The sequence below is a fragment of the Rhynchophorus ferrugineus genome, unplaced genomic scaffold (assembly GCF_030347505.1).
Source record: "Rhynchophorus ferrugineus isolate W39M unplaced genomic scaffold, kcgeb_rfMv2 rfM1, whole genome shotgun sequence".
NCBI lineage: Eukaryota > Metazoa > Arthropoda > Insecta > Coleoptera > Curculionidae > Rhynchophorus > Rhynchophorus ferrugineus.
In genome coordinates, this window is record NW_027472580.1 from 94,826,316 (window position 1) to 94,838,813 (window position 12,498).

Sequence of the window (12,498 nt, forward strand, 5' to 3'; positions counted from 1 at the left end):
CTGACAAACCATGGATCGTTTAATATTCTCCTGAGGAGCTGATTTTGGAAAACCTGAAGCCGTTTGACCTGGTTGGATGTAACAAACTTGAAGTAGACATTAGATACGTAGAGGAGTACGGACCGAATTAACATCTTGTAAAATAAGCATTTGATGGAGATGGGAAGTCTGCTAGAAAGGCACATCAGAGAAGATAGCAGGTTTGCTATTCCCGAACCTTTCTGGATTTGGGAATGCCAACCGAACCATCGGTCGAAGTGGAGACCTAGGTACGTGACGTTATCCAATCATGGAATTATTGCGGTGTTGATATTAAGTTGCGAGACGCGCAGTGCGTAACGCTTCTTAAGGAAAATGATGGCTTTGGTTTTCAGGGGGTTGATTTACAACCTCCAAAATTTGAACCATTTCACCGCATGATCGAGCTGCTTCTGTAAACGTTCATGAATTGTTACTTTGAACATGGCGACCGTGAAGAAAGCAGTGTCGTAAGCGTAAAACGCGACGTCAATGTGCTCTTTTCTCGCCAGATCTGAAATAAAGAGTTTAAATAAGGCTGGGGTCAGCGGGGAATCTTGAGGTACGCCAAGCATCGATTTGTTTTCGACTGGAAAGTGTTTTGCTGATCTTGCTCTGGAAAGATCTGTCCGAGAGATAAGACTTGATGAGAGCGGTTAGGTCTTCTGGGAGGCCTAACCGCACGCATTTTGCGATCAATCCGTCGTGCCAGACCTTGTCGAAGGCTTTGGTTAGGTTCAGAATGACTGCTCCAAGCTTTTTACGTTGATCAAGAGCGTGATGGATGTGTGCGGCCAGACGGGTAAATCGAAATATTCTCCGCTCGCTGGGAAGAAATTTTCGTCGAATGAAGAGGTGATCGCCGAAACTGAGGCCTATTTTGAAGCAAGGGACAAATCGTACCACAAAAATGGTATCGAAAAGTTGGAGGGTCGCTATAATCAGTATATTACCCTTGAAGGGAGTTATGTTGAATAAAAAAAAATAATTTTGATAAGAGATTGTGTTTTAGTATGGTAGGCCGGGAACTCTTCCATTAAACTGTTATCTTTGTTCAAATATTTGTTTAGTTTATGCTAAATATTTGTATATGTATTTAAATAGATTTTATTTAGAACTGAATTTGGCTGCGTTCACATTAACGAGCGTCAACAATAATATTAAACTAATACAGTTTCTGGGAGTAAAAAAATTACTTCTCCAACTAACTAATAAAATTAACCTAATTTGTCGCTTTCAGTCGAGACCAAGGACGATGGATCCACTCGAAGACAAAGTTGGAACAATTACCAGTGTCGTCAGGCCGTCGCCAAGTCTCCGGCAGTGCTGCAACGATGCGGCAGCGAGAATCTGGAGAAAAAACTCAAGAAACACAGGTACCCCTCTCTTGTTTAATAAATAAACAATCCGAAAAGTGTCCCGGCTGCTCCCGAAGACCAAACTTTTCCCAATATCTGACGGTGGCCCTTTCCCGTTGTCGTCGACATTCGCCAAACGACCGTGGAAATTTCAACTAGTAGTCCGGTCTATCTAGACGTTTCCAACACAGAGAAAGAAAAAAAATCTAAATTATTCAAGGTCAAACAATTTCAGTGTTTTGGATTTCTGTCAACAGTAAGCTTTTTTAAATAAATAGTTCAAAAAAAAATTATATACTTTGAAATTATCTACAAGAATAGGTTTTATACTTTTTCTTACAGAAGAGGTACCATTTTGGAGATATTGCGATTCAATAAGTCGAACGAATTACATTCTATAACAGGTTAATTGAAAAGTCTCCGGCTTACCATAATAAAAAAAACATTTTTTGGCAAAATTAGTTTCATTTATTCAACATAATTCCCTTCAAGGGTGATGCACTGGTTATAGTGACCCTACAACATTTCAATGCCATTTTTGTAGTACGATTTGTCCTTTGCTTCAAAATAGGCCTCAGTTTCGTGGATCACTTCTTCATACGACGAAAATTTCTTCCCAGCGAGCATTTTTTTGACATCTGAGAACAGGAAATAGTCGCTGGGGGCCAGATATGCAAAATACGGCCAATAAGGAAGCAATTCGAAGCACAATCCATGGATTTTTTCCATCGTTTTCATTGACTTGTGACACAGTGCATTGTCTTGGTGAAGCACCACTTTCTTTTTCTACAAATACGGCCGTTTTTCGGCGATTAATAATGCTATGTAATAGTCGCTGTTGATGGTCCTTTCTTTTTCAAGGTAGTCAATGAAAATTATTCCATGCGCATCCCAAAATGCAGACGCCATAACCTTGTCAGCCCACTGTCGCGTTTTCCCATGCCTTGGAGCGCATTTATCGTGTGCAGTTCACTCGGATGACTGTCGATTGGACTTCGGAGTCAAATGTTGGAGCCATGTTTCATCCATTGTCATATATCGATGAAAAAACTCGAGTTTATTACGCTTGATCATCTTCAAATACTGCTCCGAATCATCAACTCGTCGTTGTTTTTGGTCAAAAGTCAGCTCGCGCGGCACCCATTTTACACAGAGCTTTCTCATACCCAAATATTTGTGAACGATATGATGTACACATTCAGTTGATATTTTTAGAGTGTCTGCTATTTCATTCAGTTTCAATTTACAGTCATTCAAAATCATTTTGTGGATTTTTTTAATGTTTTCGTCGGTAACAACCTCTTTTGGGCATCCACTGCGTTCACCGTCTTCGGTGCTCATTTCACCACGTTTAAACTTAGCATACCAATCCTTGATGGTTGATTTTCCTGGGCCACTGTTCGAAAACTCGGCATCAAGCCAAGTTTTTGCTTTAACTGTATTTTTTCCCTTCAAAAAGCAATATTTTATCAACACGCAAAATTCCTTTTTATCCATTATTTCCATCTAATTTTTGTATTTATCTAATGATCCGATAGCTGTCAAATTTAAACGCACATTTTTTGAGGGTTAGCGCACACTAAAAGACATATGGATTTAGTTCTAGTAGCGCCATCTATGTGTCAGGCCGGGGAGTTTTCAATTGACCTTTTATATCTATGGTATATTGTATAACATTTAGCTCAATCGATTTTATTCGATGTAGAATCGCAATATGTCGGAAATGGTAATTCTTGGTAATGGGATAATTTTATAATCTACAATTTCGGTCTAAATTATTTCTTTCAAAAAACTCACTTTTGACGAAAAAACCGTCCAAAAAAAAAAACAAAAAGATTTTGACTTTTGATCTTAAAAATAACTGTTTAGTAGACGTGGGATTGGGGATTGGGATTTTTTTATAATGGTGAACCCCAGGTCTCTTCCGACAGAGCTGAATTTTTGTAATTTGATCAATTTACCGGACTATAGATAGAACGGCGAAAGATTAAATTTAATTTCGCCCAACTTAGTTGGGACCCAATCCGGACGCCCTCCTTTTCCCGTCTCCCTCCCGTCCCTGACGTCCCACGGGAACTTCGCTAAACTTTAAATCCGCAAAAGGGAAGTTTTAACTTTTGTTTCTTTGTTTTAAAATGCAGCGTCTCGCAATCAAGCGATAGTCATTCCGCCACCCGAGCGCCTACAAGGAAGGTTCAGAGATGTCGCAGCGATACGGTCACCGAAGCCTCTTTGCCCAGCAAGAAGAGGAACAGATCTTCAGAGGCGGTGCTGTCTTACAGGGGGAATATAAGAAGTAATATGGGCATGTTTTTTTTGGTGTTGGGGTTTTGACTATTATATAATTTTTAGATGCGATATACGAAGATATTCCGGAGGATTTAGGACATCAAAATAAAACCCGACACGGTCAATATTTAGAAGCAAAATGGGGAAATAGAGAGAATGTTGCTGGTTATGGTTTGCAGAAATCCAAGAGCGATGTATTGGATTTTAAAGGTAAAAGGACAAATAAGCTCTGTATTAATAAAATATTCATCAATTTATTAAAGTGATTCTAGTTCCTTAATATTCATTAAATCTGACCTCCATGTGGAGTCATCCACATGGATGGTCATCCATCCACCCAGTGGACAAGGAGGGGATGCCTCCTTGTCCACTACCCAAATTTTCTCCCCTGGGATCTTCTCTAACCCCTTCATAAACATATATTTATGTCAATTTTATAAAACACAACATTGTCCTTACTTAGACCGCTTATTGGTCCAAACTCTCTTAACTTCTCCACTCTTACTCTGGCACTGATGGTCATCCATCCACCCAGTAGACAAGAAGGCGTCCCCTCCTTGTCCACTACTCAAATTTTTTCCCTTGGATCTTCTCTAGCCCCTTTATAAACATATCTTTACTTCAATTTTATAAAACAGAACATTGTCCTTACTTAGACCTCTTATTGGTCCAAGTTCTCTGAACTTCTCGACCCTTACCTTGGCCGCAAGTACATATATACCGATGGCTCCAAATCTCGCAGCGGTCTTGGCAGTGCATTTGTGTTGGACATCCGGGCATTCCGTTTCAAGTTCCCTGAATATGGTTCATTATTGACCGCTGAACTCTTCGCAATATTCAAAGCTATATCCTACATCACAACACAATCCTTCAAAGAATGGCTAATCCTGATCGATTTCCGAAATCTCTCGAATATTTTCTGGAACAGATATTCAACCATCCCCTGGTGACCGACCCACTGTCAATCATCCGTACCCTATATCTGAATGGGATCAAGACAAGTTTACTGTGGATCCCTTCTTACGTTGGTATACCGAGAAACGAGCGAGCGGATAGTGCGATAAAAAAAGTATTTCCAGTTTAGAATTATGGAAAAATCGATTCTTTTCATAGTTTCAATGTTCGACACTTTAGTAAAATATGCTCTTAAGAGGGGTTTTAAGATCTCAATTATTTTTGTAGGTATAGGTGGTATCAAAGTAAACCTATAGCAAATTAGGATTCTTGCTATTTAAAAGAAAACTGAAATGTCAAAAAAATATTTTTTTTTGGAACAGCCGTAATTGGACGAAAAAAAATTCCTTTTTACATTTTCAAACAATATAAAAATGCCCTTTAAAATAATTAGTATGTTGCTATATACTGTAAAGTACCTGTAAGGTACAAGGAACGGAAATATCTATGTATGATACTTATTTTCTTTCAGTCCAATCTAAAGCTTGGTTGAAAGCTTTAATATTTTACCTCAGTTACTACATTTCCAACTTCCTTACCGTCCTCACTATCCATACTTTTCATCATGTTATTATTTATCTCCTTATCTTCACCATTTTCAATAAGTTAACAACATTCAAGGACACATTGGCAATGATACTCGCAATCTTCATCATTGGTACAATGGGTATCGTTCTAACATTTTTGTTTATATTTTCTTGGTTTGGTTTTGTTTTTCCGGGTTAGAACATTCCAAGCCATATGCAAATTCAAAACATTTTCTGAAACTGTCACCTGTTTCAAAGCTTCAGACACGTTTTCAGGACTCTGTGATAGGACAGATGAAAGCAGAATCTTTCGCTAGTATAGTTTGGTATTGTATTATGACAGTCCATTGATTTTTGTTCCATCTTCACTCGCTAGTTGCTGTTTTAGAGAATAACCAAGTACATTCTCTAACAGAAAAAGAAACTGAAAATTATAAATATAATATTTGTGATTACAAAATTATTGTTATGCCTGAGAAGCCAAGCCCATGTTTGGAATCTTTAGGGATTTCTTGCTGGTCACCCAAAAGTTTTTCAAAATATAATTATCAACAGTCATACTTAAGTTTTTAATTTTTTGCTTTTCCTATTATCGTAGGCTTCATTTTGTGTGAACTACTAGCGTTAGTAAAGCTAGAAATATTATTTGTTGTATTTACGGCTTTCTATCTGGACCACCGGAAATTATTTTAGTCAGCCCTCTTTAGCTATGAAACGTTCAGTCTCTCTCAATTTTTCATTTAATAGTTTAACCTTTTTTTGATGCTTATATCGTTCAGGAAACTAATTCCATTCCTGTTCGCAAAAACAATGTAGTATTTGTTAGTACTGTTACTCTTATTATTCCTAGATATTATTTCATGTTTTTGTTTTCAGTAATTTATTCGCCTCTTATCTGTTGTGATGTTTTCTGGCAAATAACACATTTTGACATCAATATGACTCCGTTTTGCTCACGTAGCGGTTTTAAAAACTTATCAAAGCTTATTTCTCAGCTCTTTTTCTAGTTGTAACAATTAAATACCTCAAATTGCAATCCTGTAGCCGATATAGTTTAATTCTTATATATCTGATTGCCTGATTGGCCTGATTGTAATTTAAAGTTGTAGTAGTCATTAAATTATAGTTGATTGTGGCTTTACATCTCAGACAAATTTCCTGGATATACCCATGGATGTTATTGATCACTGCGAAATACTTTCCTAGTTAGAATTAGCAGATGCGTCGCAGCATACACTTGATGCTTTTTCCGGCATCATAAACGTACATGTAGAGTGAATTTGATCATCCATCGTGATATTCGTACTTTTACTAACAAGCGTTTAAGAATGAAAATGACAATTTTGTCAATTCTCAACAATTTGATTTATAATATTGGTGTAGTTTTGCCATTTTTTAAATTAATCTCTTAGACATGTAGAAAATCGCTTCAGTAAATACTCTGCTGTAACTTATAACCTAAATTTTATTCTAAAGATTATTCTAACTTGTTCTAAAATCTACCCTAACGTATTCTAAAGACTTTTGTAACTTATTCTAAAGAGTCTCTAACAGTCTTTCAGAGTAATTTGCATTAAGACTTTGAATCACATTCGTTATGGGTTCCAAGGGGATATTGTGCTGAGTTCGTTTGTTGGAGACGTAATTTGCGGCATCGACGATGACTCGCAACACTTTATTCTGGAACTTCTGCAGGAGGGCTGTATTAGATTTGATAGTAGTGATTGCCAATAAGTGGTATATTTGGCGGTCGCCATTTTGTTTATGAAAACTATTGAATTTAGTATTTTTATTTGTTTTTTTGTAATTTAGTATATAATTGAATTATATTTAGTATTTGAAATACTAAATATAATTCAAAATACCTCAGTGTCAGTTATAGTATTTGAAGTGCCAATTCCAAATAACATTTTTAAGAGGTAATTGATTTACACATACCAAATATGCCTAACCCTGTCTACTAATCACAAAGAGGAAGAGATAATTCAAGTCAAATATAAAGTGATCATCCAAAGATAACGATCCAAACATTTCGGCTAATACATTCTACAAACAAATGAAAAATGACAACGAAAAAGCCACAATCCTTTTTTTCTTTGCCAGCAATTAATGATAATTAAAGACCCGGGGTGGGAAAGACAGAGAGAGAGAGAGAGAGAAAAAAAAAATAAATGACCGGAATAAATAAAAAATAAACCGAATCTCTGCCATTGACAGAGCTAATACTTCGCAGGGAAAAATACGCGAAAATTTGCCGGCGGATCCAGTGGAGAATTTATCCCGGATCGGGCGAAGTGAGGGGGAGGGGGTTTAGTTCGGGAGATAAACGAGTCGAAATATATTCGACGGATAAGCGGTGAAAAATGGACGCGATATTAGGAGAATTAAAGACGCGTCACGGCACAATTTATAGCGCTTTATTTGGTCATTACCTTATCAAATTCTAGTTAAATCAAGATCCCCGTCCAGCCAGAGGCCTTATCACCGACGTACGGGCAGCGACGATTTGTTCCAGAAGACGTGGCAGAAGTACAACTTGAAGGAGAGTCTGAGACGAGCCGAGATAGACGGCTACAAGAACTTCTTGGTGCCGTTTCAGGATGAGCCTTCGGTTGATAAACCAGATCGGGATAAGAAAAAAGTACCACCGAGGTGTTTGGCTACCGCCGAGACCGTCACTTGTAATAACAAAGCTCAAAATATTGAGGTACGGTTCGGTTTCAGGTAATGTACTGATGTTTCAAATTTTTTATGATCTAGGTGAAGAATGTCGAAAAACCAAGAAGATACAGGCTGCGTCAGAGCAGGGCTGGTATTCTGGTGATCAGTGATGAGAGTTGCAGTTCCAGTCATCGGCGGCGGTGCCACGGTAACTTGGGTGATTGCAGGGAAGACAGTGACGACGTTATCATCGAAGGTGATCTCTCCAGTTCCGTAGAAGATCTCCGTCTGTTGAAACAAAGGTATTTCTTCAGCATTATAGTTGCATCTACAATTCATCAGCTTATTTTTAAGCTAAAGTATTGCATTGGGATGCTCTAACAGTCTTAGTGTACTGTTTGTGTAGAAAAATAGTTGATAGATTGATTTTAAGCTTTTACAAAATGCCCCGTGACTAAATTATTTCTAATTGCAAAGTTTTAACGAAATAGGGAAGTGTAACTAGTTTAGTTTGATTTAAAATGCATCCTAGTTATTTAGATTTGCATTGTCGTGTTAGTAATATCGTCTTATGAAATCTCCAAATGTAATCTTCCTAAGAGTTTTAAGAAGAAATAATAGAAAAATAAGAGACCATCCTTAACATTCGATTACGAAACGTGGATATTGTCAAAGAGAGATAAAAGTAAGATACAAGTGACAGAAATGATACACTTCAGAAGAGCCAAAGTTATTTTTATATAAAGGTTTACTAAATATACACCTACACCACTATATCGTACAAAAAATGTTTTTTATTATATATTTGATCAAAAGTTATTTCATGATTTCACGACTTAAAATAATTCTAACATTCTAATTAAATTCTATGAAAGAGCAGCATTTAAATATTCTGAATATTAAAAAGGAACTTAGTCCTATTTTATTTTTAGAAGACGATAACTTCTCAGCTTTAGCAAACTATTCTGAGATATTAAAAATCTAGAATAAACCAATAATAACTTGCTTAATTCAAACGCATCTTTATGTCTTGTATAAAAAAATATACGTAATAGGCCATCTGTAAAAAACACGAATGAAATCGAGAGTATTGGCATATAGAAATTGCTACAATGCACTTTTGTTCAAAATGTTATTTATCCTTAGTTACTACCAATAATTGATTGGAACATAAATTGGAACAAGCGTTTCTAATAAAAGTTCGGTTTCAGTACATTTGTATCTGCAAAACCTGAAAAGTTGATAGATGACTTGATAGATGGAATTTAAACTTTAACAAAATTTTGATTCTTGATAGAAGAATATTTACCTCCTGCTTGAAATGATTTAAGTGATTTAGTTTTAAGAATATTATTGCGGTTTTAGATTACTGTTTTAGTATTCTCAAGACTCGAAAAGGCATTAATAGATCGACTTTAAACTTTTGAAATATTCATACTGTTAGAGGAGTGTTTATTTATACTTCCCATTTCAAAGTTTTGTCTTTAACTTTTTCAAACTTTAGTAAACTTTTAAATGTTAATAATCAGTAAAAGATTAAAGTAATTAGGTAAAGAAACTTCTACTATAAGTTGGTTGCCTAATGAAGTTCAATCGCATGACTGGCGATTGGACTTCGGAGTGAAATGATGGAGCCATGTTTTATCCATTGTCACATATGGACGCAAAAATTCGGGTTTATTACGCTTGATGATCTTCAAACACTGCTCCGAATCATCAACTCGTCGTTATTTTTGTTCAATTCGTGAATGATATGATGTACACATTCAGTTGATATCTTAAGAGTGTCTGCTATTTTATTCAATTTCAATTTACAGTCATTCAATATTATTTTGTGGTTTTTTTTAATGTTTTCGTCGGTAACAACCTCTTTTGGGCGTCGACTGCATTCAGCGTCTTCGGTGCTCGTTTCACCACGACGAAACTTAGCATACCAATCCTTGTTGGTTGATTTTCCTGGAACAGTGTCCGGAAAGTCGGCATCAAGCCAAGTTTTTGCTTCAACTGTATTTTTTTCCATCAAAAAACCATATTTTATCATTTTATTATTGCTTCACTCAAAATGCTATAATTCACAAACTAATGATCCGACAGCTGGTTAGGGCTAACTAAAAACATATTGATTGTTGATATGGATATGATTGGAAACATATGTGTCAGACCGGGAAGTTTTCAATTGATTTGGAACAGTTGTGGAAATGTATTAGTATCCCCCATATTATTCTATAAAGAACGTATGCATATAATTTTTTTGTTCCCATCATTAAGTGTGTTATTTTCAACCACATATTATTTTCTTTCTCCCGTCCAGGTACTACAGAGACTCGGGCAGACCCCGCCGACAATCCAGCGATCCTGCAGGTGCGAGACTGGCGAGGAATCGATACCGACGCCCGACGCACGCTAATGACGTCAGTGGCGGCGTGGACCGACGCCATTCCGGCAGGTAATTCGACGGCGGAAACCCCGGACCGACCGCCGAGTCGCTTCGGCAGGACGGTGGCGTCTGTCCGGGTGATTCCCGAAAATTGTCATTCCTCCCCCCCCCCCCTCCCGAATCCGCATGGGAGCTTAGTGGGGCTCCGGGTGCCGCGAACGGCTCTGAATGCAAAGAGGTCCGGACGTTGGCGGAAATGGAGAGGGAGGACAGCAAGATTAAATATGAGACAGCACGTTTTACACATAAAAGTCTGTCGAGTGTCGCAGTTTCAGTGTGGCTTGGTTGCAATTTGATGGTGCGGGTCAAAGGACCTGGGCTAAATACTCAAATATAATTGAAAATGATTGCCGCAGAACTTGGCGAGGATTCGGCGTTTGTTCAATGTAAATTAACAATTCAAAATAATACGGTTGTTGATTTAAAACAATTGGATTGTCTTCTAACTAGCGTTGGAAACTATCGACTGAAAATAGTGAAAACAGTCCATAGTCAAATGCACGGTTCGACTGTTTTTTCAATTCACGATGTCAGACGAAGATGTACGAACTTTTTCCTGCGTAAATTGTGAGAGAGGAACGGACGGAGATAATTGCTTAGTATATGCGAGACAGGAATGTACATATTCCTTCAAGTACTAACTTTAATCTTTTTACCCTATTACATTAATAATCTAAAAAAAGATCGTTCCAAAATGCTGCTATATTAATATACAATATATTATTATCTACAAGTAAACTACCAAAAAAATTATAAAACTATATATATTACTTATAAATCTATGTAAGCATAAATTGGGTACATTTTTGTCAAGGTAGTGGTCGACGATAGAGCTTTAAAAATCAGTGGAATGATACTAGTAGAACCAAAAATAGTAACTAAATGTACACGACTGAAACAGTCGATAGTATATAATAACCAAATCAGTCGGATCGAAAATAGCGACTAAAACAGTCGATAGTAAAATGTAGTCAATTACTAAATAGTCGATAGTCGTTTTCAGTCGATAGTTCCCGACGCTACTTTTAACACAACGGCTGAAAATTCTCGGGCATAAGAAAGATAACGCGTTTTTTTTCTTTAAAATTGGCTTTATTCATCAACGTAATCTCCGTCAAGAGCTACACAATCATTCCAGCGCCGCTCTAACATTTCAATATCACAATTATAGAACGATTTAACTTTTGCATAAAAATAGGCCTCAATTTCAGCGAAAACTTTTTCATTCGAGCGAAATATCTTAGCGGTTAGCATTTTGTGAGGTCTGCGAACAGTCAGTGGTCGCTGGGAGCCAAATCTGGCGAACACGGTGGATGTGGGAGCAACTGGAGGTTCAATTCGTGTAGTTTTGTCATTGTTTTGTTTGATATATGACACGGAGCGTTGTCTTGATGCAACAAAATTATTTTCTTTGCAATTTCGTCCTTTCAAACGCCCCAATACCGCTCTATAATATTCACTGTTGATGGTATTTCCCCTCTCAAGATATTGGGTGAATATTACACCACACATATCTCAAAATACCGTGGCGATAACCTTTCCAGACTATTGTTGTGTTTTCGGGCATTTTGGACAAGGCTCACCAATTGCTGCCCACTCAGACGACGTGATGAATGTTTCACCCATTATCACATATCGACGCAAGAAATCCAATTTGTTGCGTTTAAACATGACCAAACACTGTTCAAAGTTATCAAAATGTTTTTGGTTTTGGTCAACAGTGAAGAAACGCGACACCCACTTTTAACAAAGATTTTCTCAGTCAAATGCTATTATCAAATGTCAATCTATTGTCAATGTATATTTTATTTTTCCCTGCACTTGTCTCTGTTGTTTAGACATATTCTCATTGATGTATATTGTCTATCTTAATCTTAATAAATCTTGGTACCTAAAAACGAAAGTTTAAACGTGCTTTTCTCCAAATAACATTTTTGGAAAAGTTCTTGTGAACCGATTTATTTGAAACTGCTCTAGCAAAATTAGAATTAAAAAAAAGTCTTGTTTTTTAGCAATCGGTAATTTTAATTTTAAATAAATGAAAAAATTTTGATCGTCTGACATCGAATTTTGATTTCTTAAATGAAATGAGAACAGCAGACAAAGATTGTTTGCTATTTTTTTTATTTATTATTTAATTTCCTAGGTCAGGTAGGTGTTAACACTGCAGTTAAATATCATCGATAAAAAACAACTATATTTGTTAACAAACAACTAAATTTTTCTATAATAATTTGTTTGAGTTGCATTAATG

The 12,498-nt window shown here is 36.7% G+C and overlaps 1 protein-coding gene across 3 annotated transcripts in view; it reads left to right on the top strand.

The window, feature by feature from the left end:
• Positions 1–12,498, top strand: part of LOC143192862 (uncharacterized) — a 180,611-nt gene that overhangs the window by 13,687 nt on the left and 154,426 nt on the right. For all 3 annotated transcript variants that reach the window (XM_076398608.1, XM_076398618.1, XM_076398627.1), the window contains exons 3-8: positions 1,259–1,394; positions 3,518–3,672; positions 3,729–3,875; positions 7,594–7,853; positions 7,907–8,109; positions 10,119–10,253. In XM_076398608.1, coding sequence (XP_076254723.1) covers positions 1,259–1,394; positions 3,518–3,672; positions 3,729–3,875; positions 7,594–7,853; positions 7,907–8,109; positions 10,119–10,253 — 1,036 coding nt within the window. The remainder of the gene's footprint in view (positions 1–1,258; positions 1,395–3,517; positions 3,673–3,728; positions 3,876–7,593; positions 7,854–7,906; positions 8,110–10,118; positions 10,254–12,498) is intronic.